This window comes from Haematobia irritans, chromosome 1 (genome assembly GCF_050003625.1).
Source record: "Haematobia irritans isolate KBUSLIRL chromosome 1, ASM5000362v1, whole genome shotgun sequence".
Classification (NCBI taxonomy): domain Eukaryota; kingdom Metazoa; phylum Arthropoda; class Insecta; order Diptera; family Muscidae; genus Haematobia; species Haematobia irritans.
The window spans coordinates 19,429,196-19,449,643 of NC_134397.1; the positions used below are offsets into that span (position 1 = coordinate 19,429,196).

The 20,448-nt window shown below is 25.6% G+C and overlaps 1 protein-coding gene across 11 annotated transcripts in view; it reads right to left on the reverse strand.

Annotated features, from left to right (window-relative positions):
- Window positions 1–10,392: 10,392 nt before the first annotated feature.
- Window positions 10,393–20,448, reverse strand: part of ClC-a (chloride channel protein 2) — a 111,380-nt gene continuing 101,324 nt past the window's right edge. For 8 of the 11 annotated variants that reach the window (XM_075289537.1, XM_075289540.1, XM_075289539.1 and 5 more), the window contains 3 exons: window positions 14,429–14,461; window positions 14,011–14,244; window positions 10,393–11,332 (listed from right to left, as the gene is read on the reverse strand). In XM_075289537.1, coding sequence (XP_075145652.1) covers window positions 10,922–11,332; window positions 14,011–14,244; window positions 14,429–14,461 — 678 coding nt within the window. In that variant the 3' untranslated portion in view covers window positions 10,393–10,921. Of the gene's footprint in view, window positions 11,333–14,010; window positions 14,245–14,428; window positions 14,462–18,693; window positions 18,832–20,448 lie in introns of those variants that run through there. The other 3 variants (XM_075289534.1, XM_075289536.1, XM_075289544.1) reach the window with 2 other exon arrangements.

Here is a 20,448-nt window from a genome sequence, read left to right on the forward strand (position 1 = left end):
TATTAAAGGCTGTGGAAAGATTCAATCGCCCGAATCGAAACATGTACAGTCCAGACGTGTATAGATTTGTATCTTGCGTTTTCTTTTCAATGACTCTATTAATCATGTTCCTTAATCTAAATCTGTCCATAAAGCTCGATTAATAATTGTAAAATTAGATTAAAAAAAAAAAAACTTTTTTCAAAATTTTGTTTATGAGTTTTTTTACAAAAGTCTTGGATCCCAAAGACTCCAAAAGAGTCTTCATGACTCCCAAAGAAATTAATTTCAAATTAAAATTTAATTCAATTTCAAATCGAATTCAAATTGTAAAGAAATGGCCAGGCTAAAGAACAAACCAAATTCCAAATTGAATTCAAATCTAATTCAAGTGCAAAGTTAAGACAAAGCCAAAATAAAAAAAATTATAACGAAATTTTGTTTATGAGTTTTTACAGAAGTCTTGGGCTTGACATAAAATATCCAATTTAAGAATATTTGCTATTCCATGACCCCCAAAGAAATTCTTATCAACTCAATTGATATCGTACAGAAAATATCTAAAATTTATTACAAAGATTCTGATTACATTTCAAATCAAAATAAAGATGAAATTCAATTAATTTAAAATTAAAATCTAATTCAATTTCAAATCGAATTCGAATTGTAAACAACAGGCCAGGCTAAAGAACAAACCAACTCCCAAATAGAATTCAAATAGAATTAAAGTGCAAAATTAAGAACAAGCCAAAATAAAAAAAATCTATAACCAAATTTTGTTTATGAGTTTTTACAGATGTCTTGGGCTTGACATAAAATATCCAATTTAAGAATATTTGCTATTCCATGACCCTCCAAAGAAATTCTAATCAACTCAATTGATATCGTACAGAAAATATCTAAAATTTATTACGAAGATTCTGATTACATTTCAAATCAAAATAAAAATGAAATTCTATTAATTTAAAATTCAAAACCAATTCAATTTCAAATCGAATTCAAATTGTAAACAACAGGTCAGGCTAAAGAACAAACCAAATTCCAAATTGAATTCAAATCTAATTCAAGTGCAAAATTAAGAACAAGCCAAAATAAAAAAAAAAACTATAACCAAATTTTATTTATGAGTTTTTACAGAAGTCCTGGGCTTGACATAAAATATCTAATTTTAGAATATTTGTTATTCCATGACTCCCAAAGAAATTCTTATCAACTGAATTGATATCGTACAGAAAATATCTACAATTTATTACAAAGATTCTGATTACATTTCAAATCAAAATAAAAATGAAATTCAATTAATTTAGAATTCAAAACCAATTCAATTTCAAATCGAATTCAAATTGTAAACAACAGGCCAAGCTAAAGAACAAACCAAATTCCAAATTGAATTCAAATCTAATTCAAGTGCAAAATTAAGAACAAACCAAAATAAAAAAAATTATAACGAAATTTTGTTTATGAGTTTTTACAGAAGTCTTGGGCTTGACATAAAATATCTAATTTTAGAATATTTGTTATTCCATGACTCCCAAAGAAATTCTAATCAACTCAATTGATATCGTACAGAAAATATCTAAAATTTATTACAAAGATTCTGATTACATTTCAAATCAAAATGAAATTCAATTAATTTAAAATTCAAAACTAATTCAATTTCAAATCGAATTCAAATTGTAAACAACAGGTCAGGCTAAAGAACAAACCAAATTACAAATTGAATTCAAATCTAATTCAAGTGCAAAATTAAGAACAAGCCAAAATAAAAAAAAAACTATAACCAAATTTTATTTATGAGTTTTTACAGAAGTCTTGGGCTTGACATAAAATATCCAATTTAAGAATATTTGCTATTCCATGACCCTCCAAAGAAATTCTAATCAACTCAATTGATATCGTACAGAAAATATCTACAATTTATTACAAAGATTCTGATTCAATTTAAAACAAAATAAAAATGAAATTCAATTAATTTAGAATTCAAAACCAATTCAATTTCAAATCGAATTCAAATTGTAAACAACAGGCCAGGCTAAAGAACAAACCAAATTCCAAATTGAATTCAAATCTAATTCAAGTGCAAAATTAAGAACAAACCAAAATAAAAAAAAATCTATAACCAAATTTTATTTATGAGTTTTTACAGAAGTCTTGGGCTTGACATAAAATATCCAATTTAAGAATATTTGCTATTCCATGACCCTCCAAAGAAATTCTAATCAACTCAATTGATATCGTACAGAAAATATCTAAAATTTATTACAAAGATTCTGATTACATTTCAAATCAAAATAAAAATGAAATTCAATTAATTTAAAATTCAAAACCAATTCAATTTCAAATCGAATTCAAATTGTAAACAACAGGCCAGGCTAAAGAACAAACCAAATTCCAAATTGAATTCAAGTGCAAAGTTAAGATCAAGCCAAAGTTGACACCACGTACTAAGTTTCAACCGGATCGGATGAATTTTGCTCCTCCAAGAGTCTCCGCAGGCCAAATCTGGGGATCGGTTTATATAAAAAAAATCTATAACCAAATTTTGTTTATGAGTTTTTACAAAAGTCCTGGGCTTAACAGAAAATATCCAATATTAGAATATTTGTTATTCCATGACTTCCAAAAATTTCTACAAATATAGAATTTCATAGAGAATTGCAATTTATTTCCAACATTTCTACATTGCATCTTGAATATAGGATTTTTATTTTTCATGCCAGTCTGCTATCGTCCAAATGCATGATTTTTTGTTTACAATTAATTATTATTCGAAATTTATGACTCAGAAAAGATTCAAGAACTTGATGTATTGTGACATTGAGTTTTATTGAATATTTTTTTTACATTTATAAAATAATAGAAAATTTCTACATATATTGATTTTGTTTGACTCGTCACAGGCACTTCCATAAGCTAATTGCTTCTCCTTATTAAAAAATGTTAACACCGACTTATAAAAATTTGTCATATATTCCATAAATTTCTATATAGATATATTTATATTAATAATTTTTTTTACTAATTTTTCATTATTTATTTTTATTTCCTTAATTTCTAATAAAAAAAAATTCTAAATGAAAAAAATAAAAGGCTGTTCTAAATTCTTAATTATAGAGCAGTAAATAAACTGTAAACCTTAAATAACCAAAAAAACAAAATATTTTAAATATAAAAGAAAAAAATTATAAAAAAAATAAATTTAAATATGTATGAAATAATATAATAATTTTGTTAAGTAGTTAACGAAAATCCACAAAAAAATTGTTTAATGATTAACAAAAATCTAAATAACAATAATTAAAAAAATGGAAAATAACTTTATTACAAGATCCCCAAAAAGAAAATGTTATAAACAAAAAAAGAAAAAGAAAAATATAAACCTTAAATTTAGAATTCACAAATCAAAATTATTACCAATCCTTTCCTCATTTATACATAACAAAAGGAAGGGATTTTTTTAAAGAAAAATTTAAAAGAGAATTATCCCCATAATCACCCCAGCAAATCTTCTCCCAAAATCAAATCGAACATAAAAAGCCAACCAAACCAACTACCCCGCCCACAAAAAAAATACCTTAAGATACAAATTTCGAGTCATTAATAATCTAAATATTTATATAGAGCATAAACATACAAAAAATAAAAATTCCCCCCCATATACATCTATCTAATTGTGTTAAACAAAATACATAAAAAAAAAACTAAAATAAATCACAAATCATTAATCTTAAAAAAAAAAAAATAATTTTTCCAATCAATAGATAAAAAAAAAGAAAATCGTGCATTAGGAAACTCAAAACCATAAATCATATGCAGCATACATTACCTATCATACATTTAGTACGAAAATAATTATTCTCAAGAATAAACGAAACAATTCTGATAAATATTACCAAAAAAAGTATGGACTCAATACAAAAAAAAAAAAAAATTATTTGAAACTGAAAAAAAAAGAAAAATATTTTGTTTTTGTGTAAAATTATTATATTGTTCGTACAATCATCATTTTTTTAATGAAACATATATTTATGTGTATATGGTAATTTTCAATTATGACATTTGACTTTTAAAGTTTTAAAAAATAATTTTAATGCTCTCTGGCAGGGATGTAGCTACACATTAGAAATACTCGTATCATCAACATTTAATTTCAATTGAAATTTTAATCGAATTCAATTCCCTTTCTTCCGAAAACGAAATCCTTGGCTATGTCCCATATCTATAATATGATTTTTTTTGTTCAAACTTAATATTTATTTCAAGAAATATTTAGCCTATGATTTTAGAAATCAAAAATACAAAAAATAAAAACAAACAAAAAATTATGTATGAAATCTGAAAAAAATATGAATGAATAAAAATCGATATTTGATTTACTATTGTAATAAAATTATAAGTGATTTATTTTTAAAAATTGAAAAACTGAAATAGGATATCGGAAAACGTAGTATAAAAAGCGAAATAAAAATATAATAATGTTAGAAAACAAATTTGTAAACTTGTTTGAATTTTGTGGGGAAAAACGATTTACAATAAAATATTTTATATAAGCAAAAGTTTGGTACACATAAAAAAATCGCACTATAATTTTTCCAATTAAAGTCTTAATTGAGTTTTAAAAAATATTCTATTAAAAATTTGATTCGAATTTTTTTTTTTAATTGAAACAAAAATCAATCACAAAAATTAATAGTATTAATTAATTTTTTAATTGGATCAATTAATTTTTTAATTGACTTTAAATTAATTTTTATACCCACCACCATAGAATGGTGACGGGGTATAATAAGTTTGTCATTCCGCTTGTAACGCATCGAAATATCGATTTCCGACTATATAAAGTATATATATTCTTGATCAGGGAGAAATTCTAAGACGATATAAGCATGTCCGTCTGTCCGTCTGTCTGTCTGTCTGTCTGGCTGTCTGTTGTAATCACGCTACAGCATTCAATAATGGAGCTATCGTCCTGAAATTTGGCACAGAATCGTCTTTTGTCTGCGCGCAGGTCAAGTTCGAAGATGGGCTATATCGGGCCATGTTTTGGTATAGCCCCCATATAAACCGACCTCCCGATTTGGGGTCTTTCGCTTATAGAAACCGTAGTTTTCATCCAATTTGCGCGAAATTGAAAATCTAGAGATATTTTGGGACCTTGAAGAGGTGTGCCAAAAATGGTGAGTGTCGGTCCATGTTTTGGTATAGCCCCCATATAAACCGACCTCCCGATTTGGGGTCTTTCGCTTATAGAAACCGTAGTTTTCATCCAATTTGCGCGAAATTGAAAATCTAGAGGTATTTTGGGACCTTGAAGAGGTGTGCCAAAAATGGTGAGTGTCGGTCCATGGTTTGGTATAGCCCCCATATAAACCGACCTCCCGATTTGGGGTCTTTCGCTTATAGAAACCGTAGTTTTCATCCAATTTGCGCGAAATTGAAAATCTAGAGATATTTTGGGACCTTGAAGAGGTGTGCCAAAAATGGTGAGTGTCGGTCCATGTTTTGGTATAGCCCCCATATAAACCGACCTCCCGATTTGGGGTCTTTCGCTTATAGAAACCGTAGTTTTCATCCAATTTGCGCGAAATTGAAAATCTAGAGGTATTTTGGAACCTTGAAGAGGTGTGCCAAAAATGGTGAGTGTCAGTGCATGTTTTGGTATAGCCCCCATATAGACCGATCTCCCGACTTTACTTCTTGGGCTTATAGAATCCGTAGTTTTTATTCAATTTGCCTCAATTTCAAATTCTAGAGGTATTTTAGAACCATAAAGAGGTGTGCCAAAAATGGTGAGTAGCGGTCCATGTTTTGGTATAGTCCCCATATAAACCGATCTCCCGATTTTTCTTTTTGGGCTTATAGAATTCGTAGTTTTTATCCAATTTGCCTGAAATTTAGAACTAAATCCAGAATCTGATATAGTCCTCATAGGTGAAATCTTTAAATTTATCATCGGGAAGTGTCCTCAAGTCCTCAAGCCCTCCTGAAATTTCAAAGGAAACCCTAATAATTGGTTCATGGTGGTGGGTATTTAAGATTCGGCCCGGCCGAACTTACTGCTGTATATACTTGTTAATTAATACTATCATTTCTGTCATTGAAGACATTTCAATTAAAAAATTAATTGGATCAATTCATTTCGTGATTGAATCAGAAAAAAAAAATTTTTTGGTGTGTACTTAAAACAAAGAACATCTTTGGGAGGACATTTTTGGAAGTGCCTTTAGAAGAACCTTCATTTTTTTTTAATATAAAATTCTTTCTGGATTTTCTGTTATTTTGCCATTAGATTTTCGTCTATTTCCAGTGCTATCAATCATTCCGTATGGTGTTGTAAAGGTGTTATTTTAAGCATAATTTAAAAACAGGTATATACGGCCAGGCCGAATCTTATGATGGACTGTCATCCACAATCGAATTACTTGGGTTGTGGTATCTTAAAACTTCTTAACATCGTTTTCTAAATTGTGAGTTAGTCCATACGTGGTATATATTAGACAAAAAAGTTATGTATAAGTAAGTCTACAAATAATTACGAATCGATATGGACTTTTACACGATACGTAGAGAGCCAGAATTAATATATGGGGGTCGCTTATATGGGGGCTATATACAATTATGAACTTGATATGGACCAATTTTTGTGTGATTGGGGATCGATTTATCTTAGGGCTATATATAACTATAGACCGATGTGGCCATATACTAGCACAATGTACCAAATTTAAACTGACTCAGATGAAATTTGCTCCTCCAAGAGGCTCCAAAACCAAATCTCGGGATCGGTTTATTTGGGGGCTATATTTGATTATGGGTTGATATGGACCACTTTTGGCATGGTTGTTAAATATCATATACTACCAACACGTACCAAATTTCAAGCAGATCTGATGAATTTTGCTTCTCCACAAGACACCGGAGGTCAAATCTGGGGATCGGTTTATATGGGAGCTATATATAATTATGGACTGATATGAACCAATTCCTGCATGGTTGTTGGATACCATCATCACGTACCAAATTTCAACCGAATCGGATGAATTTTGCTCTTCCAAGGGGCTCCGGAGGTCAAATCTGGGGATCGGTTTATATGGAGCCTATATATAATTATGGAGCGGTTTCGACCAATTTTTGCATGGATGTTTGAGGCCATATACTAACACCATGTACCAAATTTCAGCCCGATCTGATGAAATTTGCTTCTCTTAGAGGCTCCGCAAGCCAAATCGGGGGATCGGTTTATATGGGGGCTATACGTAAAAATGGACCGATATGGCCCATTTGCAATACCATCCGACCTACATCAATAAAAACTACTTGTGCCAAGTTTAAAGTCGATAGCTTGTTTCGTTCGGAAGTTAGCGTGATTTCTACAGACGGACGGACGGACATGCTCAGATCGACTCAGAATTTCACCACGACCCAGAATAAATATACTTTATGGGGTCTTAGAGCAATATTTCGATGTGTTACAAACGGAACGACAAAGTTAATATACCATTTGAATTTCCTTGAAAATTTATTTGAAAGTAATCCTGTTTTAGCCTTATTTTATATTCTTAAAAAATCCATTTGAACTTAACTAGAGTTCCAATTGAAATTTGTTGGTGTTTCATTTGGAATTCTTATTGATTTTTATTTGCATTTATTATAATATTAATTTAAGTCTCTTTTGAAATTCGAATTTTTTGAAATGCATTTTAATTTCCTTTGAACTTCATTGAAATTTCATTTAAATTTTTTTCGATAAAATTCAATTTAAGGTTTTTTTTTTAGAATTTTAAATTCATTTGGAATATCTTTCAGAATTTCTTGGAATTTCATTTGGTATTCGTTTGAATTTCACTTAAAATTCATTTACATTTCATTGGTAATTTGTGATTGGATTTCAATATAATTTGAAATTCTTTGGAGTCTAATAGATCCTACACATTAGGCTTCAAATCTACTAAAAATTGAAAAATTGATTTGAAATACCTTTTTTATAAAGCAAATTACAGTTAAAATCTAGTTAAAATTTCACAAGAAATCCAGTGTAATTACTTTTGAAATTTATTGGTATTCCATTATTGGAATTTAATATGAATAAATTTAGAATATCCTTTTGAATTCGTTTAAATTCTATTTTGAAATAATTGGTATTCCACTTGATATTCTTTAGAATATTATCTATAACTCATTGGCAGTCCTTTTGGTATATTATGGTATTAAATGTAAAAATGTTTGAAATTAATTTTTGAATTCTCTTGAATTGCTTTTGAATATTATTGGAATTTGATTTGAAAATTATTAAAATTTCATTTGATATACGTTTTAACATTATTTAAAATATACTGACGGACCTTTGGGTGGGTCTTGATTTCATTCATTTGAAGTACATTAGAATTCTACCAGAAAATTAATCTATTTTGAAATCTATTGATATTCCATTTGAGAATTATTGGAATTCAATTTAAATGGAATTTGTATATTCTTTAAACTTCGTTAAAATTTTATTTTAAAATAATTAGTATTTCATTTAATATTCGTTAGAACATTATTTGTAATTCACAGGCAATCATTTCGGTATGTATTATTATTAAATTTAAAATTGTTTGGAATTTATTTCTAAATTCTCTTGAATTACTTTTGGGGACTATTGGAATTCGAATTGAAAATGATTAGAATTTTAGTTGATATACTTTTTAAGATTATTTCAAATACACTGGCAATCCTTTCCGTGGGCCTTGATGTTTCATTTCATTCATTTGAATTTTATTTTAAATGGACTTGAATTCCCCTTGAATATTATTTGAATTCCATTTAAGAATCATTAGAATTTTCTTTCATACATTTAAATTTCAATTTATTTAAATTGTTTTAATTTTTTTGTTTTTTCAATCGATTTGAAACTTATTTGATTTTCATTAGTATTGTAACTTTGAAATTCACTTGAATTCCTTTTGAATATTATTCGGATTTCATTTTAAAATCAATATTCTTTCAAATTAGTTTAAATTTCTTTTAATTTTCTGTGTTCTGATATTTGAATTTTATTTGTATTGTATATTTGCAATTTACTTGAATTCCTTTTGTATTTTATTTTTTAATTTCATTTGAAAACCAATAGAATTTTCTTTCAAATTAATTTAAATTTCTTTTAATGATCGTTTTAATTTCTTTTTCGATCGATATGAATATTATTTGAATTTCATTGGTATTGTACCTTTGAAATTCATTTGAATTCACTTTGTATATTATTTGAATTTTCAATATCAATCAATAGAATTTTCTTCAATTAATTTAAATTTCTTTCATTTTTTTTAATTTTTCTTATTCAATCGATTTGAACTTTATTTGTATATCATTTGAAATGCATTGAAAAATCCTTGGAATTTGGTTAAGACTTTATTAGAATTTCACCTTTCACTATACCCCATTCCTGGGTTGGTGTGTTAAGAAAAAATAAACAAATAATTTAGATATTTTTTCGTAAATTAAAATTGCTTTTTCTTTATTTGGTATACAATAAATGTTCAGTTTTCTTCTGTTTACTTAATGAGAACTATATTGTTTTTTTGTATAATTTTTTGGTTAAATTTTCTTTAAATATTTACCTAACTAATTACAAACACATAAATCAAATATATAGAGTAATAACAGTAGTATACATAATATTTCTTTTTCATTTGGTTTTTCATTATTATTATAATAGTTTATACATAAAAACTTATATTCTCCTAGAAACAAAAAACAATGTCTAATTTTTATTAAAAATAATTATTTATATTAATAGTAATTAGATTGAGGAAGTAAGAAAATTATGTTTTAAAAACCAAAAATTTTGATATTAAAATTGATATAGAGTAAATCTATTAGACAAATCTACAGCTTGGAAAAATATTTGAATTCAAGTCAATTTCAAAGAATTTTATATTGGAAAATGGTTTGAATTCAAATACATTTAAAACTTTTTTGCCTTAAACTTTCTTGTTAAAATAAATTCAAAAAATAAAAAATAAAACAAAATAATAATTTTTATAATAAATTACATTTAAGCTAAACATATTATTAAATATAGGTTTTATGATACATTTTTACGATTTTTAATTGAAATAATTAACAATGTTTTTTGCAAAGTAATTAACAAAAATAATTACTTTGTAATATAAATTGAACTAAAAATATTTAAAAAAATGGGATTTTTTCTGTCTTAATAACTGAGGTGTAAGAACACACAAAAAAATACATATATTATTTTCCTCTGAAATTAAATTTTTGGATAAATAAAATAAAATTTAATTGGTAGTCAATATCAATTTTTAAAGCAGAATTCCTTAGTAACCAACGAAATATATTTAAATATATTAAATATATTTTAAAAAAATCTCGAAGACTCCAGTGATCATAATTTAAAATATATTTTTTCATATCTTGGGGAGATTACAAAATTTTAAATCTCTGTGATTACAAAGTTTTTTTTTTGTTGTTGTTCTTTTTTTACGGAAATTCATGCAGAGAAGGAATATGACCTAGAGCAAAATATTAATTTTAAATGGGGAACATGGAACATTTTTGCTACAAAAATGTTTTTTTTTCGCCAAACATTAAATGGTTGTCGAAGTCAGCTAAATAATGTCCTAGAAAATAATAAGGTTGCGACAAACATGTTAAAAAAAAGAGAAAAAACCTTTTGCTCTAGGAGGTGATTATATTGCTTCTCTGGGCGTTCTTTAGCGAGAAAAGAATATTTGGTCTACCTTCACACTACATCCTCTTTAAAGATGTGAACGAAAGATTTCCAATACCAAAAAAACTTTATCATTTTTTACAAAATTTCATTTCAGAGAAACGAAATATATTTTTGTTTTGCATGTTCTATTATGCTATACATGGCTTTGTTTTCATGCTCCTCTCATATAAACTAATTTTAGTTTTTTTTTTTGTTTTCACTGTCACTATTTCACTCTTTGGTCGTTTCTCGACTAGGCGATTCTGTTGTGGTTTTGGGATTTTCTGGAGGCGGGGGAGATTTCCTTCTTATTGTATGCTCTTTAGCTAATGGTGATATAGGCTTAGTACTACTATTATTGGATGAATCTATGGTCGGTGATGGTGAGACCGATGCTGACAATGATGATGAGACTGATGTCTTGTGAATATTTTCCAATTCAATATCCGAACAATTATCCGAATTGGATAATGCCGAATCCATAGATGTTACTGTGACATTTACTTGTTTATCACTACTGTCTTGAGGTGTTAGCAAAGGCTTTTGGGCCGAGCTATTTTCCACATCTGTGGGATCAGTGTCTTTTAATTGATTTTGTATCACAAAACTGTTGCTATTGATATCCTCGATGGCTTTGCGTAACTGAAAGAAAATAGAACACAAAAAAATATTAGCATTTTCTTATAAAAATTTTATTTTTATAGAAATAAAATTTTAACAAAATTTTCTATAGAAATAAAATGTTGACAAAATTTTCTATAGAAATAAAATGTTGATAACATTTTCTACAGAAATAAAATTTTGAAAAACTGTCTATAAAATAAAATTTTGACAAAATTTTCTTTAGAAATAAAATTTTGGCAAAATTTTTCTATTGAAATAAAATTTTGACAAAATTTTCTATAGAAATAAAATTTTGACAAAATTTTCCTATAGAAATAAAATTTTGACAAAATTTTCTATAGAAATAAAATTTTTAACAAAATTTTCTATAGAAATAGAAAAAAGAAAAATTTTGGCAAAATTTTATATAAAAATAAAATTTTGACAAAAGTTTCTTTAGGAAAAAATTTTCTACAGTAATAAAATTTTGACAAAACTTTTTATTGAACCAAATTTTTGACAAAATTTTCTGTAGAAATACAATTTTGATAAAATTTTCTATACAAATAAAATTTTCACAAAATTTTCTATAAAAATAAAATTTTGACAAAATTTTTCTATTGAAATAAAATTTTGACAAAATTTTCTATAGAAATAAAATTTTGACAAAATTTTTCTATAGAAATAAAATTTTGACAAAATTTTTCTATAGAAATAAAATTTTGACAAAATTTTCTATAGAAATAAAATTTTTAACAAAAATTTTCTATAGAAATAAAATTTTGGCAAAATTTTCTACTGCAATAAAATTTTGGAAAAACTTTCTATAGAAATAAAATTTTGACAAAATTTTCTATAGAAATAAAATTTTGGAAAAACTTTCTATAGAAATAAAATTTTGACAAAATTTTCTATAGAAATAAAATTTTGAGAAATTTTTCTATAGAAATAAAATTTTGAGAAATTTTTCCATAGAAATAAAATTTTGACAACATTTTCCATAGAAATAAAATTTTGTATAGAAATAAAATTTTGGCAAAATTTTATATAAAAATAAAATTTTCTATAAAAATAAAATTTTGACAAAGGTTTCTTTAGGAAAAAAATTTTCTACAGTAATAAACCTTTGTCAAAACTTTTTATTGAACCAAAATTTTTTTCTGTAGAAATACAATTTTGATAAAATTTTCTATACAAATAAAATTTTGACAAAATTTTCTATAGAAATAAAATTTTGACAAAATTTTTCTATAGAAATAAAATTTTGACAAAATCTTCTATACAAATAAAATTTTAATAAAATTTTCTATAGAAATACAATTTTGACAACATTTTTTATAGAAATAAAATTTTGACAAAATTTTCTATAGAAATAAAATTTTGACAAAATTTTCTTTAGAAATAAAATTTTGACAAAATTTTCTATACAAACAAAACTTTGACAAAATTTTCTATAGAAATAAAATTTTGACAAATTTTTCTATAGAAAACGATTTTGACAAAATTTTCTATCGAAATACAATTTTGACAAAATTTTCTATAGAAAACGATTTTGACAAAATTTTCTATCGAAATACAATTTTGACAAAATTTTCTATCGAAATACAATTTTGACAAAATTTTATATCGAAATACAATTTTGACAAAATTTCGGCAAAATTTTCTTTAGAAATAAAATTTTGTTGTTGTTTTTTTGATTTCAGCTTAAAACCATACATTGACTAAACTACAAGTGAAAATAAAATGTTGACAACAGTTTTTATAGAAATAAAATTTTAACAAAATTTTCTATAGAAATTTAATTTCATATCTATGGTTAAGCTACACTTGTAGTTTAGTCAATGCATGGCTTTAAGCTGAGATCAAAAACAACAATAACGATTGAAGAGAAGTCAACAATAACAAACAAATGGAATTTAATTTCGACAAAATTTTCTATAGAAATAAAATTGTGTCAACATTTTCTATAGAAATAAAATTTTGTCAAAATTTTCTATAGAAATAAACTTTAGACAAAATTTTCTATAGAAATAAAATTTTGACAAAATTTTCTATCGAAATACAATTTTGACAAAATTTTCTATCGAAATACAATTTTGACAAAAATTTCTATAGAATTAAAATTTTAACAAAATTTTCTATAAACTTTTGACAAAATTTTCTATAGAAACAAAACGTTGACAAAATTTTCTATAGAAATACAATTTTGACAACATTTTCTATAGAAATAAAATTTTGACAACATTTTCTATAGAAATAAAATTTTGACAACATTTTCTATAGAAATAAAATTTTGACAAAATTTTCTATAGAAATAACATTTTGACAAAATTTTCTATAGAAAAACGATTTTGACAAAATTTTCTATCGAAATACAATTTTGACAAAATGTTCTATAGAAATAAAATTTTTTCTATGGAAACAAAACTTTGACAAAATTTTCTATAAAAATAAAATTTTTCCAAAATTTTCTATAAAAATATAGAAATAAAATTTTGACAAAATTTTCTATAGAAATAAAATTTTGCTAAAATTTTCTATAGAAATAAAATTTAGACAAAATTTTCTATAGAAATAAAATTTTGACAAAATTTTGTATAGAAATAAAATGTTCTATAGAAAATTTTGAAAAAAACGCTGAACGACATGCAAGTAGACGGGGGACCCTATAAAATACCTATGGATTCGACTAAATATAAATCTGAAGTTCTGCTCACCTCTTTTAAACCCACCACACCGACAAGTCTTCCAATTTTTGTAACATATGCATGATTTATCCCCACCATGGAGAATAATGAATGTACTTTGAGTATAGAGGTTCTTTCCACCAGCTGGAATGGACTTGGATCTATATTGACCTTAGCCTTATCCAAATCTATGGGTTTTTGCATTTCTTCCATTTCCCATTTCTTCTGATCTTCGGGTGACATATCGATAACACGTTCTCTAGGCTAAAATAAGGGTTTGAAAAAAAGATTAAAAAAATAATTAAATAAAATATTAAAAAAGTCTTTGTTGTAAAAACTTTTTTTTTTCAAAAAATATTTACAAAATTCAAATTATCAAATAAATTTAAAATTTAAAGACAAAAAACAGTTTTGAAATTTTCCTTTTCTTTAGAAATTCACCACATACCAATTGAACCTTTTTCGAACTTCCTCTATAGGACTATATGAGTTTTTCATATTTGATTTTTAGGTTTATGTTTTTTTTTGGCCACAACACCAAACACCAGCATATTAAAGACGACGAATAATTACATATTTGTGATTTTTTTGTGTATTTACAAAAATGTGTTTTTGTTTTTGTGAAAATGAGAAAATTGTGTGAAATGAAGTGTAGGAAGAAAAAAGAAAGAAACAATTTCACAATTAGATATTTATTAAGTATTCCAAGAAAACCATGTATTAGTATAATAATTAAATAGAATTAACAAAAAAAAAATCATTTAAATAAGCATTCCATATAAACTTTAAGGATATACCTACCATGTCATTTTCTTGTGAGGATTCGGATAAATTAAATTTCTTTTCTTTCTCAACCTTCTGCATGCATTCAAATAAATTTAAAAATATTTTTGTAATGATTTGCAAAATAGTGTGTAATTTCAAACCAAGAATATTAAGGAAACGTGGTCAGACATCCAGAAAAAAATGGTTACACCGAAAGAATTCTCTTCGTTAATTTTACAAAGAATTCTTCATTAACTACTCTTCGTGAATTCTTCATTAAAACAACCAAATTTTCATTAATTTTCGAACATTTTTCGGAGAACATTTTACGAATATACGAAACGTCCAAGAACACTATAGTGTTCTCGGAGGAGCGGGGTAAGAGTTTTCGAGTCGACAAAGCAGTTCTTACGACATTGAAGTAAACATTGATCCTCATCTCAAACTATTAGACGAGATGACTTGATGTACCCTACGGGAAATCGGTGCAAATCGCCACCGACGTGCCCATCACCGGGCTGGTACCGATTCTCTAAATTACATCCATTGGGTATTAAGAGAATGCGAACAGTTGTCCTTTCTTATTTTATGTCTATAGAAATTTCTAAACATTTTATTACTATAGAAAATTTGGTCGAAATTTTTTTCTATAGAAAAAATTTCATTTCTATAGAAAATTTTGTCAAAATTTTATTTCTATAGAAAATTTTGTCAAATTTTTTTTCCTAGGGAATATTTTGTCAATATTTTATTTCTATAGAAAATTTTGTCAAAATTTTATTTCTATAGAAAATTTTGTCAAAATTTTATTTCTATAGAAAATTTTGTCAAAATTTTATTTCTATAGAAAATTTTGTCAAAATTTTATTTCTATAGAAAATGTTGTCAAAATTTAATTTCTATAGAAAATTTTGTCAAAATTTTATTTCTATAGAAAATTTTGTCAAAATTTTTTTCTATAGAAAGTTTTGTCAAATTTTGCTAAAATTTTATTTCTATAGAAAATTTTGTCAAAATTTTATTTCTATAGAAAATATCTAAACATTTTATTACTATAGAAAAATTTCGACAAATTTTATTACTTTAGAAAATTTTTTCAAAACTTTATTTCTATAGAAAATTTTGTCAAAATTTTACTTCTATAGAAAATGTTGTCAAAATATTATTTCTGTAGAAAATGTCAAATGTTTTTCTATAGAAAAATTTGTCAAAATTTTTTCCATAGAAAGTTTTGTCAATTTTTTTTTAATGGAAAATTTTGCTTCTATAGAAAGTTTTGTCAAAATTTTATTTCTATAGAAAATTTTGTCAAAATTTTATTTCTATAGAAAATTTTGTCAAAATTTTATTTCTATAGAAAATTTTGTCAAAATTTTATTTCTATAGAAAATTTTGTCAAAATTTTATTTCTATAGAAAATTTTGTAAAAATTTTATTTCTATAGAAAATTTTGTCAAAATATTATTTCTTTTTCTATAGAAAATTTTGTTAAAATTTTTTTCTATAGAAAATTTTGTCAATTTTTTTTTAATGGAAAATTTTGTTTCTATAGAAAGTTTTGTCAAAATTTTATTTCTATAGAAAATTTTGTCAAAATTTTATTTCTTTAGGAAAATTTGTCAAAATTTTATTTCTATAAAAAATTTTGTTTCTATAGAAAATTTTTTCAAAATTTTATTTGCATACAAAATTTTGTTAAAAGTTTATTTCTATAGAAATTTCTCAAAATTGTATTTCAATAGAAAATTTTGTTAAATGTTTATTTTTAAAAGAATTTTGACAAAATTTTATTTCTACAGATTAAATTTGTCAAAAGTTTTTTTTTATAGGATTTTTTCTCAAAATTCTATAGAAATTTGTCAAAATTTTATTTTTATAGAAAATTTTATTTCTATAGAAAAATTTGTCAAAATTTTATCTTTATACAATTTTTTCAAAATTTTATTTTTATAGAAAATTTTATCAAAATTTTATGTCTATAGAAAAATTTGTCAAAATTTTATTTCTATAGAAAATATCTAAAAATTTTATTACTATAGAAAAATTTTGACAAATTTTATTACTATAGAAAATTTTGTCAAGATTTTATTTCTATACAAAATTTCTATAGACAAAATTTTTCAAAAGTTTTTTTCTATAGGAAATTTTCTCAAAATTCTATAGAAAATTTTGTCAAAATTTTGTCTATAGAAAATTTTGCTAAAATTTTATTTTTAAAGAAAATTGTGCTAAAATTTTATTTCTATAGAAAATTTTGTTAAAATTTTATTTCTGTAGAGTCCTCCTCAGTTTCAATTCCTCCTCGTGGATAGGGGGGTGTAAATATGACTGTCCGTTCTGGGTCGTCAGGTCTTTTGGAATTTTGGGAAGAGTGTGCACACAATGTCATCCATTGCTTCCTCACCCATTATTGCCGCAGGAGGCACTAGGGGTCTCTGATTATCATCTGTGAGATTCTCCCATTGGAAAACAGGTTGGTGTGAAAGAGAGATCTTTGGTTAAAGACCATCGAAGCATGTCATATTAATTAAATTGAAAATTCCAAAAACTTCATTTTCATTCTGACCACGATTCTTGGTAGAAAATACACAAAAACCAAAAACAAAACTTACCTCATGACCTAAATCCTTTTCCCTGGAACCACTTACATTTTCCATAGAATTTTTCTTATTTTGTTCATTCTCATTTCTAACGTTAGGATTACTTTCATTTTTTGTGTCAGATTCAGAATTTCCACTGTTTTCCTCTTTAGCCTTTAATTCGGCAGATTTTTTCAGTAATAATTTGAAATTGTCATGTTTCTTAAGAATCGATTTAATCGTAGGCTTATTGATTTTATTTTGCTTAGTATTTTCCAAAGTAATAGCATCGAAATCGGCCTCATTTAGTGTGTGATAATAGAGATCTTTACATTTTGCAGAATTTTTTAAAATCGATGGTAATGGTACCGCATCGGGTTGATGTATTTCTATGGATTTCTTTTTCGAGCATACCTCATTAACGAGGGTCATGAATGTTGGCCGAGGTTTTTTCGCTTTTGGTAAGTTATCATGTTGTACTTGCTTGCAAATAATTTTTAATTACGATGCAAAAATGTTATGATTAAACTTGTTGTGTTTTTGCAAAGAGTTCCATTGCATGTGAATGAAGCTAATTTAAGGAGAATGAAGGGAATTGGGATGAGATATGGTGTTGCGAGTAGTTTTCTGGCTCTTTTGGGATGCTTTAGTGCCTAAAAAGCCTCAATTTAAAAATAAAAATTCTTCTTCTAAATAAAAATATAAGTAATAAAATTGGGCGGTAGACCACTATTGAGGTGAACCATATTCATTATTTCTATATCTATGGGGTAGATAATTGTCCAAATCAGTGAAGAACATTAATGAGTGGACATCTTTTGGGCCCGAGTCCTCACGAAATGATTTCACAATTTTGTAGAAAAATGTCTTAGCTAAGCTGAGTAAAATTATAATTTTTTTCTTGGACAACCAAACTAAAGTCCTAAAAAGCTAAAAATAATCTACCAAAATTTGGAGAAATTTTTACCAAACAAAAAAATTTTATTTTACAAAATTTTATTTCTATAGAAAATTTTGTCAAAATTTTATTTCTACAGAAAATTTTGTCAAAATTTTATTTCTACAGAAAATTTTGTCAAAATTTTATTTCTATAGAAAATTTTATCAAAATTTTATTTTTTTTTTAGCTACGCTCCGAACCGTAGAAGCGAGTAGGCCTACATAGAATGCTCTCGAATAGTCCAACACTACCAAGGCCGTGCTATAACCACGATTGCTACAATTGTTTACATTTTACCAAAAATGGTAGATTTTTTACTGCTAGTAGATTACTTGAATTCTTGATGTTTTTGTGGATTTTGCTAAATATTCCTCTTCACAAATTTTTTATAGAAATAGAATTTTCTTAAAATTTTCTAAAAAAATAAAATTTTCATAAATTTTTCTATGGAAATAAAATTTTCAGATGTATTTCTATGGATTTCTTTTTCGAGCATACCTCATTAACGAGGGTCATGAATGTTGGCCGAGGTTTTTTCGCTTTTGGTAAGTTATCATGTTGTACTTGCTTGCAAATAATTTTTAATTACGATGCAAAAATGTTATGATTAAACTTGTTGTGTTTTTGCAAAGAGTTCCATTGCATGTGAATGAAGCTAATTTAAGGAGAATGAAGGGAATTGGGATGAGATATGGTGTTGCGAGTAGTTTTCTGGCTCTTTTGGGATGCTTTAGTGCCTAAAAAGCCTCAATTTAAAAATAAAAATTCTTCTTCTAAATAAAAATATAAGTAATAAAATTGGGCGGTAGACCACTATTGAGGTGAACCATATTCATTATTTCTATATCTATGGGATAGATAATTGTCCAAATCAGTGAAGAACATTAATGAGTGGACATCTTTTGGGCCCGAGTCCTCACGAAATGATTTCACAATTTTGTAGAAAAATGTCTTAGCTAAGCTGAGTAAAATTATAATTTTTTTCTTGGACAACCAAACTAAAGTCCTAAAAAGCTAAAAATAATCTACCAAAATTTGGAGAAATTTTTACCAAACAAAAAAATTTTATTTTACAAAATTTTATTTCTATAGAAAATTTTGTCAAAATTTTATTTCTACAGAAAATTTTGTCAAAATTTTATTTCTACAGAAAATTTTGTCAAAATTTTATTTCTATAGAAAATTTTATCAAAATTTTATTTTTTTTTTAGCTACGCTCCGAACCGTAGAAGCGAGTAGGCCTACATAGAATGCTCTCGAATAGTCCAACACTACCAAGGCCGTGCTATAACCACGATTGCTACAATTGTTTACATTTTACCAAAAATGGTAGATTTTTTACTGCTAGTAGATTACTTGAATTCTTGATGTTTTTGTGGATTTTGCTAAATATTCCTCTTCACAAATTTTTTATAGAAATAGAATTTTCTTAAAATTTTCTAAAAAAATAAAATTTTCATAAATTTTTCTATGGAAATAAAATTTTCAGAAAAAATAACGCCGCACGGCAAATATCCCTGATGTTCTCTGAAGTTATCAATGGACCTATCCAAAGTAGCAGTGCCTTGAGTGGAAGACTAAAAGTAGCGATCGATTCTGAATAACGATTGCCACTGGAGTCAAAAATAATCTACCAAAATTTGGAGAAAATTTTACTAAACAAAAAAATCTTATTTTGCAAAATTTTATTTCTATAGAAAATTTTCTCAAAATTTTAGTTCTATAGAAAATTTTGTCAAAATTTTATTGTAAGAAAATTTTGTCAAAATTTTATTTCTATAGGAAATTTTGTCAAAATTTTATTTCTATGGGACATTTTGTTAAAATTCTATTTTTACAGAAAATTTTATTCCTAAAGAAAATTTTGTCAAAATTTTATTTCTATAGAAAATTGTGTCAAAATTTTATTTCTTTAGAAAATTTTGTCAGAATTTTATTTCTATAGAAAATTTTGTCAATTTTTTTTTTCTATAGAAAATTATATCAAAATGTTATATATTTAGAAAATTTTGTCAGAATTATATTTCTATAGAAAATTTTGTCAACATTTTATTTCTATAGAAATTTTGTCAAAATTTTATTTCTGTAGAAAATTTTGTCAAAATTTTATTTCTATAAAAATTTTTGTCAAAATTTTATTTTTTTTTTTTGGAGTTACGCTCGAACCGGAGATGTTGTCGAAGC